Genomic DNA, 23,367 nt, shown 5'->3' with positions numbered 1-23,367 from the left:
ACAAAGAGGACATAATGTGTTTGATTCAAATAATCGGATAATATCTTTTGCATAACAATAAGACACTATAATTTCATCGACTTAAAATTCAATACCTGTGATCTTGGTTCCTTCTTTCGTCTCGGCAGGAACACCTACACCGTACTCATTTTCGCCTGTCACTCTGAAGTAGTAGACTCCTCCCTCCTGCAGGTCTGTCACCTTGAATGTGAGTCTGTGGCATGTGTCAGTCAACCTGGTCCAGCCTTTCTTGCTGGCCTCTCGGAAATCAACAAGGTAGTTCTTGACTGGTCCTCCTCCCTCATTCTCAGGAGTGTCCCAGGTTACAGTAGCAGAGGTCTTTGTCACCTCCTTGACCTCTACATGGGCAGGAGGTCCAGGGGAGTCCAGGACTCTGACATTGAGTGTCAAAGTAGAGGTTCCAGCTACATTGGACAAGGTGACGGTGTATTTGCCAGAGTCGTCACGAGTTGCTTTCTCTAAGGTGATGGAGGTGAAAGTGTCTGTGGTGTCAATGAAAGCACGAACTCTAAGGTCAACATCAGGCTTAGTCCACGTAACACTGGGAATGGGTTTGCCTCTGTAGGGTACTCGCATGGTAAATGAGCTCCCATCCTTCACAACAAGAGTCTTCCTCATCTCATTACTGATGTCAAAGATTGGCTCCTCCTCTCTTTCTTTGGCGACCTGTTTATCTGACTCAGGACTGGGCTCACTGACTCCAATCTTGTTAATGGACTTGACAACAAAGACATATTCAGCCCCAGCTGTCAATCCCACCACTGTAAACTCTGTGTTCTTGGTGTTCTGGACTCCAACAATCCATTCATCATCTAAAGTCTTCCTGTATTCTACCCTGTAACCAGTCACAGGTGCTCCACCATCAAACAGTGGCTTATTCCACGACAGGGTGACTGTGTTTTTTGTAGTGTCAATGATCTTGGGTTTAGCAGGAGGTGAAGGCAGGAACTGTGGGTCTTCAGCCTTGGTGAGTGGGCAAGGGGTGCTGGGAGCACTGAGGCCAGCAGAGTTCTCTGCAAACACTCTGTACTCATACTCACAGCCATTACGAAGGTGTGAGGCTTTGACTCTGAGATCATAAACAGGTTTCTTGTTGACACGGCACCAGCGAAGGCCAGTTTTCTCGCGCTTTTCAATGACATAGCCAGAGATACTGCTGCCACCATCAGAAACTGGCCTATCCCAACAGATGGTCATTGCCTCACTAGTAACTGCGGTGACCTGGACATTAGTGGGTGCTGCAGGCACGGTGAATGGATCCATGGCTTTTGTTGGCTCACTCTCCAAGGCCTCACCATCCCCATATTTGTTTACTCCCCTGACTCTGAAGATGTACTCATTTCCTTTAAGCAGCTTCGTCACTTTACAGGTGGTTGCTTTCATGTCACCATGGACGAGAGTCCAAGCTAGGCGACTGGTCTCGCGTTTTTCCACAATGTAGTGCATGATTTCAGCACCACCGTTCTCCTGAGGGGGTCCCCAGGTCAGGGTGCATTTTTCTGCTGTGAGGCCAGACACTGCCAAAGGTCCTGAGGCAGGTCCAGGTCTGTCCAGTACCTTACAGTTGATAGCCACAGACCTGGTTCCTGCCACATTGTGCAGGCTCAGGACATACTGGCCAGAGTCCCTCCTGATAGCATCTCTGACAATCAGGGTGGTTGCAAAGTTGGTCGAGGTGATTTCACACCTGGCCTTGGCCTCAATCTCCTTTCCATCCTTAAACCAGGAGACAACTGGGAGTGGACGGCCTGCGATTTCAGCATCAATTGTAATGATCTCTCCGGACTTAATGACAAGTAGCTGTCTGAACTTATCTTCCAGGATAATGGTGGGAGGGTCTACATCATCCTTGACTGTGACAGGACCAGTGCTCTCTGAAGGAGCACTCAAGAGCTCTGCTGAATTCTTAGCAATGACATGGAAGTCATATTGTACATCTTCTGTAAGGCCTGTGACATCGAAGTAGGTGTCTTGCAAGTTGGTGAAGTTGCATTTCAGCCAGCGGCCATTGGGAAGTTCTTTACGCTCAACAATGTAGCCAGTAATCTTTGCTCCGCCATCATACTCTGGCTTCTCCCAGAAGAGGGAAACTGACGTCCTGGTAATGTTGGTGACTCTAAGGTTACAGGGAGGTTCACATGGGTTTCTGGCTGCCACGCCGTCACTGGCAGTAGTGCATGGACCAATGCCAGCAATATTCTCAGCATATACTCTGAACTGATACAGCAGGCCTTCTTCAATGCCTGTCATCTTAAATTGGTTTTCAGCCAGCAGACCTCTGTTGACCTTGGTCCACAGGAGGCTGTTTTGGTCTTTGCATTCAATGTGATAACCAATAACAGGGCTTCCACCATCACTTGCAGGTTTGCCCCATACCACGAGCATGCCATACTTGGTGGCATGAGAAACATGGAGGTTGGTTGGTGGGCCAGGAGGACTGAAGGGATACTGAGCGACAACAGGAGTAGAATCAATGGCAGGACTCTTGCCATAACGGTTCTCAGCTGCAATACGGAACTGGTACTCTGTTCCCTGAGTGAGACGAGACACCTTGATTGATGTCCTGGCTACTGTTGCTGAAACAATCTGCCATGTAGTTGTGGTAGTGTCTCTCTTCTCCACCACATAGTTGTTAATCTGGCATCCACCATCATAGGTTGGAGGATCCCAAGACAGAGAGATGAAGTCAGCGCTCACCTCATCCAACTTTATGTTACTTGGCGGGCCAGGTTTGTCCAGGATAATAACAGAGATTTCAGCTGTCTTGGTGCCAAATGGGTTTGTCAGCGTAATCTCATACTTTCCAACATCGTCCTTGGTTGCATCCTTGATCAAAATCTTGGATGAGGTCTTTGAAGTAATAACATTGACCCTGGTTGTCTGCTTTAGCACCTGGCCGTCCTTCTTCCAGGACACCTCAGGCTGAGGTCTGCCTTTGAAGGGAACATCAATCTTCAGGTCATCTCCTGCTTTTACGCTGTATGTGTTGAACAACAGGTTGATGGTGGGTTCCACCGTGATGTCCTTCACCAACACAGCGGTAGCCAGAGGCTTGGCGTCACTCTTGCCCTTATCATTCACAGCAGTCACCCTGAAGAAGTATTCCTCTCCAGCTGTGAGACCATCTATAGTAGCTTCCAGTGCTTTGACTTCACTGCACACACTCCATTTGTCTTCTCCCTTGGGCTGCATCTCCACAATATATTTTGTAATCTTGCTGCCTCCATCATGATCAGGTTTCTCCCAGGAAAGGGTTACAGTATGTCGAGTCACATCAACTAGACTAATCTTACCAGGAGGCAAAGGAATCTCAGACACTTTAACTTGATCTGTGGAGGCGGGCAGACCTACTCCCAGCTCATTCACAGCCAACACACGGAAGTAGTATCGGCCTCCCTCTTGCAGGTCAGAAACAATGTAGGAGTTCCTCACACAGCTGGTGCAAACACTGGTGAAAGCCATTCTCTTCTGCTCTCTCTTCTCCACAATATAGTGTGATATCTTAGCCCCACCGTCAATTAGAGGCGGCTCCCAGGAGAGAGAGACAGAAGTTCTCTTCACATCCTTAACCTCCAGGTTAGTTGGAGCGCTGGGGGAGTCCAGTACTCTGACATTAATGAAGGCTGATTTAGAGCCACTGAGATTCTCAAGCGTCAGTACATATTTGCCAGTGTCAAATCTATCAACATTATCAATCACCAGCATTGTGTAAGAGCTTGTGACGTCAATCTGGGCACGCTCATTCAGAGTGCCATCAGCCTTTGACCATCTGACCTCAGGCTCAGGCTTTCCTCTGATTGTCACAAACAGACGCAAGGTGGCGGTGGCACGGACATTGACCATCTTCCTCAGGTCAGCATCTAGTTCAATTTCAGGAGCCTCTAGCTTCTCCGCAGCAATCACAGACCCAGGTAGGTCCAGATGCTCTCCTACTCCCTCACAGTTAACAGCACAGATTCGGAAGTTGTACTCTACATTCTCCTTCAATTTCTTTACAGTGTAGTGAGTAGTCTGAACACCAGTGGATAGTGTGCAAATGATCCATTCATCATCTGTAGCCTCCTTCATTTCAACAATATATCCAGTGATCTGTGCTCCACCATCATAGATAGGCCTGGACCAGGACAGAGACACTGTAGTGCTTGAATGGTCAGTGACTTTGGGGTTATTTGGAGGTCCTGGTGGGTATGTGGCATCACAGGCCTTGATATATTGGGTTGGTGCGCTAGGCTTTCCCACACCAGCAGCATTTTCAGCTGAGATCCTGAATTCATAACAGTGGCCCTCTGTGAGACCAGTGCATCTGAATCTCAGGTCACTCAGCCTCTTTTTGTTGCACTTAGTCCATCTGATGCCATCCTTATCTCGTTTTTCAAGGATATATCCTTCAATCTCAGCTCCTCCATTATTCTCTGGTCTCTCCCAGGTAAGTACTATGGAGTCCCTAGTGATAGCGCTGGGTTCTGGGGTGGAGGGGGCACTGGGAGTGGTGAAGGGGTTACGAGCAATAACAGGCTCAGATTCCAAAGGCTCACCAACACCATATTTATTCACAGCAGTGACTCTAAAGATGTATTCATTGCCAGGCAGCAGTTTGGTTATTTTGTAGCTGATAGCCTGGATCTTGGGCTCAACCATGGTCCATGACAAACGACTGGTCTCTCTCTTCTCAATCATGTAGTGAGAGATGCTGGCTCCACCATCATGTGAGGGATGGTTCCAGTGCAGATAACATTTCTCAGCTGTGACCCCTTTGACTTCTAGCGGGCCATCTGGAGGACCAGGTCTATCCAGAACTTTAACATTAACTGGGATCATCTTGACGCCTCCCACATTGACAAGTTTTAGGACAAAGTGGCCACCATCCACTCTGATGCAATCCTTGACTGTCAGGATGGTACGTGTGAGTGTGGTCTTGACCTCCATTCTTGGTGTGGTTTTGTCAATCTCCTTTCCATCCTTTAACCATATGACCTCAGGCACAGGCTTGCCAGTGTAGTCAGCATCAATGAGGAATGTCTCACCAGCATGAACAACAGTCAGATCCTTGAATTTAGAGTCCAAGGTGGCTTCTGGAGCTTCTATTTCATCTTTCGCAGTAATTTCTCCCGTGCTCTGAGAAGGATGGCTGGAAATGCCAGCAGCGTTCCTGGCAATGATTCTGAACTCGTAAATACAGTCCTCAGTCAGGCCAGTGAGTGTGAACTGGGTATCAATGATGTTGGTAAAGCTGGCTTTCATCCAGCGGGTATCTGGGTGCTTCCTCCTCTCAATCACATAACCAGTGATCACACTGCCTCCATCATATTGAGGCCTGGTCCACTGGAGTGTCACATGGTTTCTGGTGATTTCAATAGCCTCAGGAGTGCCTGGTGGGTCACATGGGTCTCTGGCTACTGTGCTCTCAGAGACCTTGCTAGCTGGGCTGATTCCAGCAATGTTCTCAGCATAAACTCTGAATTCATACTCAATACCTTCTTCCAGCTCGGTAGTCTTGAAACGTGCATCTGCGATTAGAAGTTTGTTGAGTTTAGTCCACAAGAGGCTGTTCTTCTCCTTTCTCTCGAGGTGATAGCCTAGGATGGGGCTGCCTCCATTGTTGATGGGAGCTTTCCACTCAACAACCATGTTATCCTTGGTTGCAGCCGAAACAAATGGTGTTCCTGGAGCAGCAGGCTCAGTAAATGGATACTGAGCAATAACAGCAGGAGAGACAATGGCAGAACTCTTTCCATATCTATTCTCAGCAGACACTCTAAATTGATACTCAAGTCCAGTCTTCAGGTTGGTGACTTTGATAGTTGTCCTGGCAATAGTGGCAGATACAATCTGCCATGCTGTCGTGGTGGTGTCTCTCTTCTCTACAATGTAGTTGTTGATCTGACAGCCTCCAGTATACTCCGGTGGCTCCCAGGAGAGAAGGACATAATTAGAGCTCACCTCCTCAATCTTCACAGGGCCTGTGGGTGGACCAGGCTTATCAAGAATAACAACAGTAATCTCCTCTGTGGCTGTTCCGACACTGCTGGTGGCTGTGACAGTGTATTTACCAGAGTCTTCCTTATTTGTATCTTTGATGCACAGCTTAGTAGATGATTGTGTGCTGGATACATTTAGTCTGGTTGTCTCCTTAAGAGCATGTCCATCCTTTTTCCATTCAACCTTGGGCACGGGACGTCCTATCACTGGAATATCAATCTTGAGATCCTCACCCAGCTGTAAACTGTAAGTTTTGAATGTCATCTTAAATCTGGGCTCGATAGTTATATCTTTGGCAGTGACTGGTGCAGCCAGAGGCCTGGGGTCACTCTTTCCCTTATCATTGAAAGCTGACACTCTCAACAGGTATTCATGTCCTGTGCTGAGGCCTGTGACAGTGCCCTCACAAGTTTTGGTTATGGTAGCCACCACCCATTCCTCTGAGCCCACAGGCTGCATCTCAATTTGGTAGCCCATGATCCTGCTGCCTCCATCATGGTCTGGCTTCTCCCAGGAGAGTGAGGCAGAGGTTTTGGTCACATCAGTCAAAGTGACCTTACCCACTGGCAGAGGAGGCTCAGAGGTCTTAACTGAGTCTTCTGTCTCAGCCGGCTGTCCCACACCAAACTCATTCTCCGCTAAGACTCTGAAATAGTAGATAGTTCCCTCAGTGAGGCCAGTTATACGGTAGCTTGTCTTTGTGCATTTGTTGTCTACATTAGAGTAAACCTTCCTGGTAGACTCACGCTTTTCAACCAGATAATTCTTAATTCTTGCCCCACCATCTATAAGAGGAGGCTCCCAGGTCAGAGTGACGCTTTCCCTCTTAATGTCTTTTACTGTTAGATTCAGAGGGGCCCCTGGAGTGTCCAGAACTTTAACAGAGACAAAGGCTGATTTGGTTCCAGCACTATTTTCCAGGTTGAGGATATATTTTCCAGCATCATATTTATCACAGATATCAATGGAGAGCTGTGTGTATTCTTCACCCGTCTCTATCTGAACTTTACTCGGCAGTTCTCCATCCTCCTTGGCCCAGCTGATCTCAGGAGTAGGACGGCCTTTGAATGGAATGCGGATTCTCATTGATCCTCCTGCACGGACAACTATTCCCTTCCTGAGCCCTGAATCAAGGATCATCTCTGGAGGATTAATCTTATCCATAGGTTTCACGACTCCCTGGATCTCAGTAGGCTCACTAACACCTAGCTTGTTGATGGCACATATGCGCACCTTGTATTCCTGGTGCTCTATCAACTTTGTGATGGTAAACTTGGTAGCTTTAACTCCATAGGGTGGAGTACATATGGTCCACTCCTCCTCATCAGCCTTAGTCACTTCCACAGCATATCCCTGAATCTCACAACCACCATCATAGATAGGCCGGTGCCAGGCCACAGTGACGGAGTCTTTAGTCATGTCGACCACATTAGCATTGGTGGGACAGCCTGGTTCAAACATGGGGTCACAGGCTTTGAGGTAGGGTGTAGATGGGCTTGGCTGACCCACTCCAGCTGCATTCTCAGCAGATACCCTAAATTCATATTCATGGTCCTCAGTTAGTCCTGTTACTCTGAAACGCAAGTCTGTCACTCTGCGTTTGTTACACTTGGTCCACCTCACTCCAGCTCTGTCTCTCTTCTCAACAATGTAACCAACGATCTCACTGCCTCCAGTGGTCTTAGGGCGGCTCCAGCAAACAGTCATGGAGTCCCTGGTAATATTAGTGATCTCAAGCTCCTGAGGTGAGCCAGGAGCAACAAATGGATTTCTCATGATAACTGGCGCTGACTCAAGAGGCTCGCCCACACCATATTTGTTGACGGCCATGACTCTGAAGATGTACTCATTGCCCTTCAACAGTTTGGTAACCTTGAACATGGTAGCTCCACATTCACTGGAGACCACAGTCCATGCCAGACGGCTTGTTTCTCTCTTCTGAATAACATAGTGAGAAATGCTAGCTCCTCCATCATGCCTGGGTGGCAGCCAGGACAGTGAGCACTTCTCCTCAGTGACATTGCTAACAGTCAGAGGTCCCTCTGAGGGGCCTGGTCTGTCCAGGACCTTCACACTGAATGGGACAGTCTTAGTTCCAGCCACATTAGTCAGAACCAGTGTGTACTGTCCACCATCCACTCTGATGGCATCCTTCACAATGAGCAAAGCCTTAAAATCTGTGTTTTTGATTTCAGCTCTAGCTGAGTTTTCAACCTCAACATTTCCCTTGAACCACTGAGCTGTTGGGATAGGCTTTCCTTCAACACTGGCCTCCAGACTGAAAGTCTCTCCAGCACTGATAACAATGGTCTGGTTGTACATGGGATCTGTCTCACACTTAGGTGGGTCAACTTCATCCATGGCTGTGATGGATCCTGTGCTCTCAGAGGGTTTGCTGACAGCACCAGCTGCATTCTTTGCAATTACTCTGAAGTCATATTTACTGTCTTCTGTCAGGCCTGTAACTGTAAATTCATGTTCAATGACGTTTGCAAAGCTAGCCTTCATCCACTTTCCTTCAGGAAGATTGCGTTTCTCCACTACATAGCCAGTAACTAAGCTTCCACCGTCGTACTGTGGAGGGGTCCACCTCAGCTTCACTGAGTGCCTGGTCACAATTACAGCATCAGGACGGCCAGGAGGATCACATGGGTCACGGGCTACATAAACCTCGGAGACTTTGCTACATTTTCCAATGCCAACAATATTCTCAGCATATACTCTGTACTCATACTCAATGCCTTCCTCAAGAGGAGTAGATTTAAACCTGCAATCTTGGATGAGCATTTTGTTGATCTTGGTCCAGAGGATACTGTTCTTCTCTTTCCTCTCCAGGTGATAGCCTAAGATGGCACTCCCTCCATCAGATGGGGGTTTGTGCCACTCAACCACCATATAATCTTTAGTGTATGCAGACACAAATGGTGTTCCTGGTGGGCCAGGCTCCTGGAACGGATACTGTGCCACAACAGGCTCGGAATCAATTGCATAACTCTTTCCATATCTATTCTCCGCATAGATTCTGAACTGGTATTCAGAGCCTGTCTTCAGATTGCTCACTTTTAGAGTGGTTCTGGCCACAGTGGCAGATACAACCACCCAGTTGGTTGTGGTTGTGTCTTTCTTCTCCACTACATAGTTGGAGATTGGGCAGCCACCGGTATATGTAGGAGGTTCCCAGCTAAGAGTCATACTCTCAGCACTAATGTCCTCCAACTTGACAGGGCCTGTTGGTGGGCCCGGTTTGTCCAGGGTAATCACCTCAATAGTGGCATCCTTGGAACCCAGGTTATTGGCAATATTAATGCTGTACATGCCTCCATCCTCCCTGGTGGCATCCTTTATGGTGAGAGTGGTGTGATGTGCTGAGTCAGTGACATTGACTCTGGTGGTTTGCTTAAGGGCAGCTCCATCTTTAGTCCAAGTGATGGTTGGCTTTGGATGACCAGCAATTGGGACTTCTATCTTGAGGTCATACCCCACCTGGACACTGTATGTGCTCACTTTGGGTCTGACAGCAGGCTCAATCACAAGGTCCTTTGCTACAACTGAGTGAGCCAGTTGTCTAGGGTCACTTTTGCCCTTGTCATTTACAGCAACAACTCTGAACTGGTACTCTTCTCCCTTAATTAGGTTTGTTACTACAGTCTCCAATGTCTTCCCACTAGCACACACAGACCAAGCTTCACTGTCCTTAGGTGCCAGTTCCACTTCATAGTAACTGATTCTACTGCCACCATCATGTACAGGCTTCTCCCAGGCAAGAGTTACACTACTGGAAGTGACATCAACAACTCTGACTTTACCAGGTGGCTGAGGCTTCTCAGATATCTTAATTGGTTCTGTAGTTTTAGCGGGGAGACCCACACCATATTCATTCTCAGCCAGAACTCTGAAGAAGAAGATTCCACTCTCTGGAAGAGGCTCAACTTTCCATGTCATCTTGTTGCAGGTAGTGATGGGAGTGTAAACTTTCCTAGTGCTTTCACGCTTCTCAACAAGATAATGCTTAATCTTTGAGCCACCATCCAGAAGTGGAGGCTCCCATGTGAGGGTGACAGAATTCTTGGTAATCTCTTTCACTATGAAGTTAGTTGGTGGACTAGGTGAGTCCAGGACTCTGACACTAATAAAGACTGACTTCACTCCGTTGGCATTCTCTGCAGTGAGGATGTATTTACCACTATCAAATCTATCAACATTTTCAATGACAAGTGAAGCATAGTTGCCCGTATTGTCAATCTGGGCAGTCTCCTTAATCTCGCCATCAGCCTTGGCCCATTTCACTTCAGGAGCCGGACGACCTCTCACAGGAACAAATAGCCTGAGAGTGCATGCTGCTCTAATGTTGATCATCTTTCTCATATCAGCATCCAGGTCAAGATCAGGAGCCTCAAGTTTCTCCTCCAAAAGAATTTTTCCTGGAACATCAGCATGCTCACCAACACCAACTTTGTTGATGGCACACACTCTAAATTGGTACTCATGCTTCTCCAGAAGCTTTTTCACTGTAAACTTAGTGTCTGTGATTCCAGTGGGAGGAGTGCACATAAACCACTCATCAGATGCCACATCGCAAGCCTCAACAATGTAAGCCTGAATCTCACAGCCACCATCATAGATAGGTTTGCCCCATGTGAGGGAAACAGTAGATCTAGATGTGTCAACCACCTTGGGGTTGTTTGGTGGGCCTGCTTTGAAGATAGGATCCAGTGCTTTGTAGTACAGTGTTGGTGCGCTAGGGGTGCCAACACCTGCAGCATTCTCAGCAGCAACTCTGAATTCATAGCTGTGGTTTTCCAGGAGCCCTGTCACTCTGAAGCGCAGCTCACTCACTGTGCGCTTGTTGCACCTGGTCCATCTCACACCATCCTTGTCACGTTTCTCGACAATGTAACCCTGGATGGGGCTGCCACCATCATTAGTTGGTCGCTCCCAGGTAACCACCATGGAGTCTTTTGTAATTGTGGAAACCTCTACCTCAGTTGGTGGGTTAGGAGTGACAAATGGATTTCTGGCAATCATTGCCTCAGATTCCAGAGGCTCACCAACTCCATATTTGTTGACTGGAATCACTCTAAAGATGTACTCATTACCAGGAAGAAGTTTTGTTATCTTCAGGTTCAGAGTCTGAACTTTTGGTTCAACCACAGTCCAAACCAGTCGGCTAGTTTCCCTCCTCTCAACAATGTAATGGGAAACATCGCTACCTCCATCTTGCAAGGGAGGTTTCCAGGAAATGGAGCATTTCTCACTGGTAACCCCATAGATGGAGATGGGGCCCTCGGGTGGACCTGGTCTGTCCAGAACTTTGACATTGATGTTGACAGATTTCTCTCCTCCAACATTCTTTATCAGCAAAGTGTACTGACCTCCATCGATACGGATAGCTTCTTTAACAACTATACACGCTGTAAAGTCTTTGTTCTTGAGCTCTACGCGAGCTGCTTCAGTAATCTCTTCACCGTTCTTCAGCCAATGTACCGTGGGAACAGGCTTACCAGAGATGGCAGCTTCAAGCCTGAACGTCTCTCCAGCATTTACCACAACAGCCTGGGAGTACTTAGCGTCCAAGTCAATTGTGGGTGGATCCACTTCATCTTTGGCAGTGATGGGTCCTGTAGAATCAGAAGGCTGACTGAAAACACCAGCTGCATTCCTGGCGATGACACGGAATTCATAAATCTGATCTTCAGTAAGTCCTGTGACAACAAATTTGGTCTCAATGACATTGGCGAAACTGGCCTTCATCCAGCGGCCAGCTCCATCCTTTTTCTCAACCACATAGCCCGTGATCTTGATGCCGCCATCATACTCAGGTTTAGTCCATCTGAGTGTCACTTGGTTTCTTGTCACAATGACAGCCTCAGGTTTTCCTGGTCTGTCACAAGGATCTCTTGCCACTTGCATTTCACTCACTTTGCTGACTTTGCTGAGGCCAACAATGTTTTCACTATAGACTCTGAACTCATATTCAATACCCTCCTCAAGGCCAACAACCTTAAATCTGGTCTCTGGGATAAGTTGTTTGTTCTGTTTCACCCACAGTATACTGTTTTTCTCTTTGAGCTCTAAGTGGTATCCCAAAATTTTGCTTCCACCATCATTGCTGGGTTTCTCCCATACAACCACCATGCTCTCCTTGGTGGCTGACTGAACAACAACAGAACGTGGTGGGCTGGGCACTTCAAATGGATACTGAGCAATAATTGTCTCCGAGAGCAGGACTGAGGACTTGCCATATCTATTCTCTGCAGCAATCCTAAACTGGTACTCACATCCAGTCTTCAGACGGGCTGCCTTGATAGTGGTTCTGGCCACTGTAGCTGACACAATCTGCCAGTTAGTGGTTGATGTGTCTCTCTTCTCAACAATGTAATTGTTGATGCTGCAACCACCATCATACTCGGGTGGATTCCAAGACAGGATCAAGCTGTCAGCAGTGACCTCATCCATCTTAATTGGGCCAGTTGGTGGACCAGGCTTATCGAGAACAAGAACACTGATCTCTGTAGATGCCTCTCCAGCTGTGTTGGATAGTTTGATAGTGTATGTGCCCACATCATCTCTGCAAGCCTCCTTAATAACCAGAAGAAGGTTTTTGTCTGTGGCTTCAGTATTAACTCTTGTTGTCTCCTTGAGAACAACGCCATCTTTGAGCCAAGTTGCTGTAGCCTTGGGACAGGCAGCATATGGTACATCTATCTTCAGATCGTCTCCTGCCAGCACACTGAATGTGCTGAAAAGCAGTTTGAAGGTGGGTGAGATGACCAGGTCTTTAGCAACCACAGGCACACTGAGAGGACGTGGGTCACTAACTCCCTTTTCATTGGTGGCTGAGATACGGAATATGTATTCCTGTCCCTGTGTTAGGCCAGTTACAACAGCTGCATTGGACTTTACGACCATGACCTGGGTCCACTTCTCACTGCCTTTACTCTGCATTTCAACAATATAGCCTGTGATTCTACTGCCGCCATCATGGTCAGGCTTTTCCCAAGTTAGTGTGACGCTGGTGCTGGTAACATCACCAAGGGTGACTTTGCCTGGTGGTAGAGGCTTCTCTGAGACTTTAATTGGTTCAAGAGTTTCAACTGGCAGGCCAATGCCATACTCGTTCTCAGCCAGGATTCTAAAGAAGTACATCTTTCCTTCCTCCAGGTCTCCAACCTTCCAACTGGACTTATGGCAGCTGGCACAGACTGTGGAGTAGGCTTTTCTGTTTGACTCGCGCTTCTCCACAATGTAGTTTCGGACCCTGGAGCCACCATCAATGAGAGGTGCATCCCAAATGAGGGAAACTGAATCTCTAGTGACCTCCTTAATGAACAGATTCTGAGGTGCTCCAGGAGTATCTAGCACCCTGACATTAACGTAGGCTGTTTTACTTCCTGATGCATTCTCTACAGTCACCATGTATTTGCCACCATCAAACCTGTCAACATTTTCTACCTGAAGAGTAGTAAATGATGGGGTGATTTCAATGTTAGCTTTGTCCAGGGATACCCCATGCTCTCTTGACCATTTTACTTCAGGCGCTGGTCTTCCCTTAATAGGGACAAAGAGTCTGAGTGTGCTACAGGCTCTGAGGCAGACTACCTTTCGTAGCTCTGCTCCAAGTTCAATTTCTGGAGGAAGCAGCCTGTCTTCAGCCTTGGGGGTTCCAGGAACAGCAGCAGGCTCTCCCACCCCTTCACAATTAGTGGCACAGATGTTGATTTTGTACTCTTGGTTTTCCTTCAAGTTGGTGATGGTAAAGGAAGTGGCTGTCCACCCCTTCTTGGGAGTGTGAATTGTCCACTCATCTTCCTCAGGCAAGCAGGTCTCCACAATGTATCCAGTGATTTCAGAACCACCATCGTATACAGGCTTGTTCCAGGCAAGGGTGATGGAAGACTTGGTTGTGTCCAGCACTCTGGGGTTCCCTGGAGGTCCAGGCTGGAAGATGGTGTCTACAGCTTTGTAGAATGGACTGGAAGGACTAGGCTGGCTTAGACCAGCATTGTTCTCAGCAAGAACTCTGAATTCATACTCATGTCCTGGTGTGAGGCCAGAGGCCTTGAATCGCAGGTCAGTTACAGTTCTTTTGTTGCACTTCACCCAGCGTAGGCCAGTCTTATCCCTTCTCTCAATTATGTAGGTGTTTATTCTGCTGCCTCCATCATGTTCGGGGCGATCCCAGCAGACAACCATGGAGTCCTTGGTAATGGTGGTGACCTCAGGCTGCTGTGGTGGGTCACTGGGGACATAGGGATTGGTACAGATGACCGGTTCGGACTCCAGCGGCTCACCAATGCCATACTTGTTAACAGCCATGACTCTGAAGATGTACTCATTGCCTTTCAGAAGCTTGGTGACCTTGAACCTGTTTGCCTGTAGGTCTGTGGCCACATTTGTCCATGCCAGTCTACTGGTTTCACGCTTCTGAATAATAAAGTATTCAATCTTGGCTCCTCCATCATGTGTTGGATGCAGCCAGTTAAGGACACATTTCTCAGCAGCGACATCAGTAACAGTGAGGGAGTCTGGTGGCCCAGGTCTGTCGAGCACCTTGACATTGAATGTGAACTTGGCAAAGCCACCGGGATTGCTGGCAGTTAGAGTAAAAGCACCTCCATCCCTCCTCAGGGCATCTTTGTTTATTAGAGCTGTGTGGAAGTCAGATGTCTTTATTTCTATTTTGGCTGTGTCTTCAAGCTCCTTTCCTTCCTTGGTCCATACCAGAGATGGGATTGGCCTGCCAGTCACACTGGCCTCCAGCTTGAACATCTCTCCTGCCATGACAATAACATTACTGCTATATGATGCGTCAACATCAAGCCTTGGCTCTTCAATATCATCTCTGCACGTGATTGCTTCTGATGACTGGGATGGAGCACTAACAGCACCAGCTGAGTTTCTAGCAATCACACGGAATTCATAAGTTGCATCTTCGATCAGACCACTGACTGTGTAGATGGTTTCTAGGATGTTGTTGAAGTTGGCTTTGAGCCAGCGTCCATTGGGCATCTCTCTTCTCTCTACTGTGTATCCAGTGATTGAAAATCCACCATCTCCCTCTGGTTTGGTCCATGACACTGTCACCTCATGCCTTGTGATATTCAGTGCAACAGGCCTGCCTGGTGGGTCCACCGGGTCCAAAGCCGCCATAGGCTCAGAGGGTTTGCTTGGTTTGCTGAGACCAGCCATGTTTTCAGCAATAACACGGTGTTCATATGCGATTCCATCAACAAGGCCTGTTGATTTAAAGATATTTCCGACAACAAGAGCTTTGCTGATCCTCTGCCACAGAATGCTGTTCTTCTCTTTCCTGTCCACATGATAGCCCAGGATGGCACTGCCCCCATCAGAGGAAGGCTCATTCCAACTAAGAGTCATAGCATCCTTGTTGAAAGATGTGACAACAGGAATGCCTGGCTGGCCTGGCACATCAAATGGATAGGCTGCTACCACTTGTTCAGAGATAATGCATGGTCCAACGCCATATCTATTTTGGGCCTTGACACGGAACTGATACATGGTTCCAGTGTTGAGTCGGGCTGCCTTGAATGTGGTACGGATCACTGTAGCTGCCAACTCTACCCAGGAAGTACCGGTAGTCTCCCGCATCTCAACAATATAGTTGCTGATGGGAACGCCTCCATCATTCTCTGGTGCCTCCCAGGACATGAGAACATAATCGCATGAGACCTCATCTAGCTTTATGGGACCAGTGGGAGGACCAGGAATGTCGTGGACCAATACTGTGATCGTCTCAGTCACTGTACCCAGCATGTTCTTTCCAGTCATTGAATATTGTCCTCCATCAGTCCTCTTGATCTCACCGATGTTGAGGATAGTTGATGTTGGTGTGGTTTCAGTGTTGGTCCTTTGCGTTTCCTTGAGTGTTGTGTCTCCCTTCTTCCAGGAAACCACAGGTCTGGGTTTGCCGAGCACTGGAATCTCCACCTTGAGACGGTCCCCTGCCTTGGCGATGACCGTCTTCTGGTAGACTCCACGCAGGTCAAAGGAAGGAGCAGAAGTTTGCTCTTTGATAATAGCAGGCCTGCTCTCTCGGGGGTCACTCCTGCCTGATGCGTTTACAGCCATTATGCGGAAGGTATATTCAGCACCCTCAATCAGATCTGTGACAGTGTAGTCCAGAGCCTTGATGGTGGCCACATGGACCCACTGGTCAGTGTCCTTCTTCTGGGCCTCAATGACATATCCTGTGATTAGGCTGCCACCATCATGCAGGGGCTTGGCCCATGCCAGGCTGGCACTATCAGCTGTCACATCTGTGACATACAAGTTCTCTGGTGCAGAGGGGGCCTGGGACACCCTGATTGGCTCAGGGGTTTCATAAGGCTCACCTATGCCCAGGTCATTCTCAGCAGAGATACGGAAGTAGTAGTAAGCTCCCTCCTCAAGGTCTGCAAACTTAAAGGAACACTTCTGCCATGTGGTGCTAAGAACCGTGTAGGCCTTCTTGGTGGCCTCTCTCTTTTCAATAATGTAATTGTGAATCTTGGAACCACCATCGATTATTGGGATTTCCCACTGGAGAGTGATGCTTCTGTTAGTGATCTCTCTAGGTTTAACATCGACTGGTGGTCCTGGTGTGTCCAGAACTTTAACATTTACAAAGCCGGTCTTCTTTCCAGCAACGTTCTCCAGACAGAGGTGGTACTTTCCAGCATCGTATCTTGTGCAGTCAGGAATAACCAGTAAAGTGTAGGACTCTGTGGTATCAATATGTGCACGTGTTTTCAGGTTGGTATCATCTTTGCTCCAGGTTACTTCAGGAACAGGACGACCTCTGATGGGAACAAACATACGGATTGAAGCACGGCACCTGACCACCAGGGTTCTCCTGAGTTCAGCATCCAGTTCAAAGTCTGGCAGCACCTCCTGGTCTACCAGTTCAGTCAGTTTCTCAACCTCTGCAGGCTCGCCAACTCCCTCTGAGTTTACAGCACTGACTCTGAAGTGGTATTTGGCTCCTTTTTGAAGTTTACCAATAACATATTCAGTAGCTTTCAATGGGAATTGTGTCTCCACCTCCCAGTCATCAAGCCCTTCCTTTTTGTACTCAACAATATATCCCTCTACTTCAAGACCACCATCATAGTGGGGTCGGCCCCAGGCGAAAGTGGCTGTGCATTTTGTGGTGTCTGTAATTCTGGGGTTGGATGGTGGACCAGGTGGATCTAATAAACAAGAAAAACAGAAAGAAGTTAACTGGGGCCTTTTGGCAAAGGCGCTTCATGAGTATTTTCTGACTTTCTTATATATGCAACATTTGTGTTTATAAAAGGTAATTCAGAATTAAAAGTCCAGTTTTACTTACACACAATGTCCTTGGTCATCACAGGGTGTGATGGCTCACTTGGCTCCCCAAATCCAGCCTTGTTCTCAGCAGTGACTCTAAACTCATACTCTACTCCCTCACTCAGGCCTTGCACCTTAAAGCGCAGGTCAGGAACCGTCCTCTTGGAGGCTCTCACCCATCTCATTCCTCTCCTTTCTTTCCTCTCTACACAATATCCTCTGATGTCACTTCCTCCGTCCTGTGCTGGTCTCTTCCATGAAATGGTGACAGCGTTCCTACTGACAGCATCAATCTCTGGGGTTGACGGTGGGCCTGGTGGGCCTAAGGAAACAAAATATGAAAGAACATTTTGGTCAGTTATAACTTGAACTTGTGGGTTGACAGGTTTTGTTTTCAAGTGAATGGAAATTAGTTAAACTAATTTTATAATTCTGTGGTTATCTGGAAATTAGCATTTTTATTATTAGATTTTTTATTTTTGTTTAATATTATATTATATAAAAAAAATATATAATATAAATCGCTTAAACTTACGGTAACTGTCAACCATTTTGACTGGACCAGACTGGCTTGAGTCTCCAGTGCCATACTGGTTCACAGCAGACACTCTAAAGATGTACTCGTTGCCCTTGATCAGTTTGCCAGCTACATATCTGCAGTCCATGACGTTTTCAGCTAGCTTGGTCCACTGCAGGCGGCTGGTCTCTCTCTTCTCTAGGATGTAGGACTTGATAGAGCAGCCTCCATCCTCCTCTGGTGGAAGCCAGGTCAGAGTACACTTCTCAGCTGAAATGTTGCTGGCTTCAATGGGGCCTGGAGGTCCAGGCACATCCAGGACCTTCACCTTTACGCGTTCTTCCTTTATACCGAAGGGGTTGCTGGCAGTGATAGTGTACTCTCCTGTGTTCTTCCGGCTTGCATACTTGATAGCCAGAGTGGAGGAGGTGGGGGTGGTGGTGACAGTGACAATGTCAGAGCTCTTAAACTCACGACCTCCCTTCGACCAGACAGCCGTGGGCGGAGGTTTGCCCACAATTTTGGAGGCTGAGATCACAATAGTGTCTCCTGCCCTGACTGACACACCGTCCTTCATATCTGGGTCAATAGTGATCGTCGGGGGCTCTGCAGAGAGATCAGAAGATAGTTGCTTTATAATTGTCAGCAGACCTCTTAATTTCATGACAATGATTGCTTAATTTTATGACAAGACCCGGTCTTAAATATTTTAACTAAAACTACCCAAATTAGATCAGCTTACCATACTCATCCTTGCAGGTCAGAAGCTCAGTAAGCTCTGAGGGAACACTGATAGCCCCAGCAGCATTCTTGGCCCTGATCCTGAACTGATACTGGGATCCCTCTGTCAGGTCTGTGACCGTGAAGGCACAGCTCTGGATGTTGACATGATTGGCCTTCATCCAGGCCTTGCCGCCAGCCTCCAGCTTCTCCACCATGTAGCCAGTCAGCTTGTGGCCGCCGTCATATTTGGGAGCAGTCCATATCAGAGTGACTGTACTCCTGGTGACACTGATCACTTCGGGGTTGCCAGGAGGATCTTAAAGAACAAAAAGTAAATGTGTTAAAACATACAGAAACATGCTTTAAAAAATTAGCATTTTCTATTTTCCATTCAGGTATTTAGAAGTGTAATAAAAACTTAGAGATGCCAAAAGAAGAATTTGTGTCTTGTGACATTAGGGGGGAAAATCTATTTAGCTGTGAACCCACCAATAGGATCCAAGGCGACCACAGCCTCGGTGGCCCTGCTTGCCTTTCCTAGGCCAGCCATGTTCATGGCCATCACTCTGAACTCGTACTCTAGTCCCTCTATAAGGCCAGTGACTCTGCATTCCTTTACTCTCAGAGGAGTCTTACTGGCTCGTTTCCACATTTGACTGTTCCTCTCCTTAAACTCCACATGAAATCCTAGAGAGAAACAAAATAAGTTGATCATGATGATGTTGTTGCTATTCGCTTAACTACAAACTGATATACAAGACAGTCTGTTACCAGTTATTGTGGAGCCACCAGTGTCCTTTGGATCAGCCCAAGTCAAGAGGGCCATCTCGTGGCGGATGCTCGCTATTTCTGGAGGAGCAGGTGCCCCGGGCACATCTGGAAGCACAGACAGAGAGAGGGTTAGGTATGCTCTTGCTCATGTTATTTGTAAAAAGTTTCTAAAAAGTCTAATATACATATTTAAATGCATCTCATCTTTATATTACAAGTTGTACATTTTTTTTTCATCTTTATATTACAAGTTGTACATTTTTTTCGAAAGATTGATAAAAGATTAATACTGAATAAAGCTACATTTTTGTATGTAGGACCATTCCTATGTAAGCAGCAGGTTATTATTTTAAGATCCATTCTGCAAGGAAAAGGAGATTTACCAATTTAGGTGATATAACTGTTTCTCTCAGTAAATGAAGATAACGTCTGTGTTCGAAACAGGCTAAACTGCTGTCTCAGAAGGTGTCTAACAGGACAGCGAGGCATCAAGTGCTGTTCCAAACGGCTTGACCGATCTCTTTCTGTCACGTAAGATGCCTTCAAACTGCCCCAGTAACGGCCAGTTTTGAAGACCGCATCAAAGGTGACTTGATGCTTCCTATCACCCATAAACCAGCGCAGCTGCGGCCGGTGTAGCTTTTGGTCAAACAAGCCGAATTCGTACACAAATATACGTTTTTAAACGTTTTTAGTAGTTTTCTCGCTTTGATTTTTGAAAAGCTAGCGAGAACTATCACTCAACTATCGTATGTGCCTGTGACTGTAACCAAGCAAGTTTGTTAAGTATGATTTCAGAGGCATCTGTTAGCCATTTGACTAGTTAGCTGATGCTAAGGCTAGCGTCTCTCTTGTGACGGCCAGAAGAGACACAAGATGGCGTGCTGACATCACACGTTACCGTAAGTGCTGCCCTAGAAGGCTGTTCGAAACCAATGTTAACAGAGATGCCTTCATTTTAAAGTTATGCCTTCTGAGGCAGCTGTCTATTACGGTAGAGAGGCAGCGAGGCAACTGCCTTCTGTTTGGAACACAGCTACAGACTATAAAAGACACATGACAACTTCAGGCCAGAATATAGCTAGCTAGCTAGGAGTGGGATACTCACTGAATGGATGCTGTGCGATGACTGGGTTAGACCTCAGATACTCTCCAACCCCATACTTGTTTTCAGCGAACACTCTGAAGATGTACTCTACTCCATCGTGGAGCCTGATCACCCTCATGGTGGTCTTCTGGATGGCTGAAGCCACTGTAACCCACTTGTTGTCCGTTGTCCTCCTCTTCTCCACAATGTAGTTGGACACCTCCGCACCACCATCGTCTTTGGGCGGTCCCCACTCCAGGGTTATGCCGTCAGCAGTGATCTCATCAAACTTAATGGGTCCTGTGCAGATGCCAGGCTTACCGACCACCTTCAGCTGGATCTTGCAGTCCTTGGAGCCAGCGCTGTTTCTGACATTGATGGTGTAAGTATCGGCATCTCCTCTCTGGCAGTCTCTGATCAGCAGAGTGGTGATGCCTGAAGACGCCTCGACGCACATTCGGCCGGTGTCTCCAAGCATCGTGTCGCCTTTCTTCCAGGTGGTGGTGGGGTAGGGAATTCCGATGATGGGGATGTTGATCCGTGTGGTGCTGCCCTCCTTCGCCACGTAGCAATTGTCCTGCAGACAACTTAAGTTGCAGTCCGGCAGCACTGAAATCAAAAGGAATTTGCTTATCAAAAAACAGTTGAAAACAATCATTTTATGTTCTAACAAAACAAGCAACTGTACAGAACAAAATATGGCATGATGGATAAGGGTGATCTCTTACCAAACTGGTCCTTTGCAATGACAGTGAGCTCAGTGGGTGGTCCCTCTCCAGACTCATTGACAGCCTTGACTCTGAACAAGTACTCCTTGCCCTCAGTCAGCTCGCCGATGGTGTGTGAGGTGTTCTTGCCCTTCATGATCTCCTTCCACTTCTCCTCGCCTTCGCTTTGTTCCAGGATGTAAGCGGTAATGTGGCTTCCACCGTCGCTGAAGGGCTTCTTCCAGCCCAGGACGACAGAGTCCTTGGTGGTCTTCAGGGCTTTGAAGTCTGTCACTGGACCAGATTGCTCTGAAGGGGGAGGACAGATGAGTTAAGAGTGAGCAAGATGTGTTTAATTTTGCTTAATTTTAATAAAGGCTGAATGTAAAAGCAACTTTACTAATCTGATCTAATCGAGTTGTAACTCATCTTAAATAATCCTTATTATATACTGTACTGTACCGTTCTGTGCTCAAAGGTATTCTCCTCCGCTGCATAAAACAACAATGACTTGTAACTACCTGAGGCTCGGACGATCCCGGCAGTCTCACAGCCCTCTCCGATGCCGTAGGCGTTTTCAGCCAGCACTCTGAAGCAGTAGGCCTGTCCCGCCTCCAGGTTGGTGACCCTGAAGGAGATTTTGTGGCAGTCTGCTGACACGCAGGTCCAGGCCTTCCTCTCTGCCAGACGTTTCTCTACGACATAGCTCTTGACTGGGCTGCCGCCGTCAATCAGTGGGGCGTCCCAGGTGATGCAGGCGTGGCTTCTGGAGGTCTCCTTTACGATCAGGTTCAAAGGTGGTCCAGGAGAATCTGAGGGTGGGGGGAGAAGCAGTATCTCTGGGTCAGAGATTTTGTTAACTGAACTGAGATACAATTCAGATTGTAGATGGACATAATGGGAGTGAAAATATCTTAATACTAATGCTGACTTTCACTGTTTCTGCAATCACAGTTTTAGTGGACTACATCTGGTTAAAAAGTAAATTTTAGACATTTATACATTTAACCAGTGTTTCAACAACATATTTCAATGTGTTGCAGGTTCATAAAAGGACCTGCACTACTATTCATTGATTCAAACCTTGATGCCTAGATTTATTTTCACCTGAAACATACCAAATCCATGCTCACTGGGGTGTGTGTACTCCAATTCTATTATCTCATCATGTTTCTTATGGCAGACATCTTACCGAGGACCTTGACCACGATGGTGTAGCTCTTGGAGCCACTGCTGTTCTCCAGCGACAGGACGTATTTGCCAGCATCGTATCTGTTAATGTCCTCAATCATCAGTAGGGTGTCCCACTCTGACGTCTGGATCAGCACGCCCTGCCTATCCTTCAGGTTGGCGTCCACCTTCGTCCACGTCACCTTTGGTGCCGGGCGTCCTCTCAGTGGGACGTAGAGCCTCATGGTGACGCCGGCTCGAAGAACCAAAGCTTTTCTTAGGTCGGCATCCAGCTCAGCTTCAGGAGCGACTGGAAGACAGACCGCTCATTAGTTAATCATCCCTACAGTCCCTACATTCTTAATTCAGTCTGACTTCGTCTTGTTAGCAGATTTATGTGCCTTTTTTTAGCAGACACAATTGATTTTCTACAACCAATTCAGTGTTACTTTCAGTTAATAGCAAGCCTGCGTTAGCTAGCCTAGCTCACAGTTAGTGTCAGTTAATCAAGAATGTTGAGAATACATACATACAATTATTTAAATGGATGAAATGAGTGATGCATAATAAATTAACCACTGAGAAAGAACCAAAGATTTATATGATGCTAAATGTAGTTTGTAGATTTGTCAGAGCAGTAGTGTGTGTTTAAGCTAGTGTGTTTTGATAGGTAAGTTACCTAAATTAAAAAAAAATTCTGATAGACATACTTTCTTGTCATATAATACGTAATCTGTGTTTTCATGTTGTTTTCTGATAAAAAGGCATTTGTTTCTTACAGGTGTTTGATTGTGATAATGTGGGACGGCCACAGGTTTGTAACTGTAGCTAACATGTTAGCGAGACTAGCTATGACATTAGCCATCCTGCATCTCTAGGTCTTATTGACCTGTGTCTGCTAATTTTATGAAATAATTCACATTGCATAAAATTAAAATGTTCTTTTTTGAAAGATTAAAACAATGATAACTTAGATCAATAATGATTCACTAATAAACTGGCAAAAACAGAGAGACCAGAAAAGACTATTTTCTACTAAAGTGTGACATCTGTACTGAACATGATTCTACGGAGCCCCTTTA

The 23,367-nt window shown here is 46.9% G+C and overlaps 1 protein-coding gene and 1 long non-coding RNA gene across 2 annotated transcripts in view; one reads left to right on the top strand and one right to left on the bottom strand.

Annotated features, from left to right (window-relative positions):
* ttn.2 (titin, tandem duplicate 2) overlaps positions 1-23,367 on the bottom strand; it is a 217,544-nt gene that overhangs the window by 29,593 nt on the left and 164,584 nt on the right. The window contains exons 205-214 of the mRNA XM_046054487.1: positions 22,308-22,595; positions 21,637-21,927; positions 21,137-21,424; positions 20,430-21,017; positions 19,322-19,426; positions 19,040-19,237; positions 18,570-18,866; positions 17,846-18,433; positions 17,330-17,632; positions 96-17,189 (exon numbers count right to left, since the gene is read on the bottom strand). Of these exons, the coding sequence (XP_045910443.1) occupies positions 96-17,189; positions 17,330-17,632; positions 17,846-18,433; positions 18,570-18,866; positions 19,040-19,237; positions 19,322-19,426; positions 20,430-21,017; positions 21,137-21,424; positions 21,637-21,927; positions 22,308-22,595 (20,040 nt within the window). The remainder of the gene's footprint in view (positions 1-95; positions 17,190-17,329; positions 17,633-17,845; positions 18,434-18,569; positions 18,867-19,039; positions 19,238-19,321; positions 19,427-20,429; positions 21,018-21,136; positions 21,425-21,636; positions 21,928-22,307; positions 22,596-23,367) is intronic.
* Positions 19,228-22,079, top strand: LOC123974060. The gene is made up of 4 exons (XR_006825755.1): positions 19,228-19,454; positions 20,621-20,790; positions 21,312-21,452; positions 21,594-22,079. It is a non-coding gene; the product is annotated as an uncharacterized LOC123974060 (long non-coding RNA).

Source organism: Micropterus dolomieu, linkage group LG07, assembly GCF_021292245.1.
Source record: "Micropterus dolomieu isolate WLL.071019.BEF.003 ecotype Adirondacks linkage group LG07, ASM2129224v1, whole genome shotgun sequence".
Taxonomy (NCBI): Eukaryota; Metazoa; Chordata; class Actinopteri; order Centrarchiformes; family Centrarchidae; genus Micropterus; species Micropterus dolomieu.
This window is presented reverse-complemented; position numbering and strand designations above follow the sequence as displayed.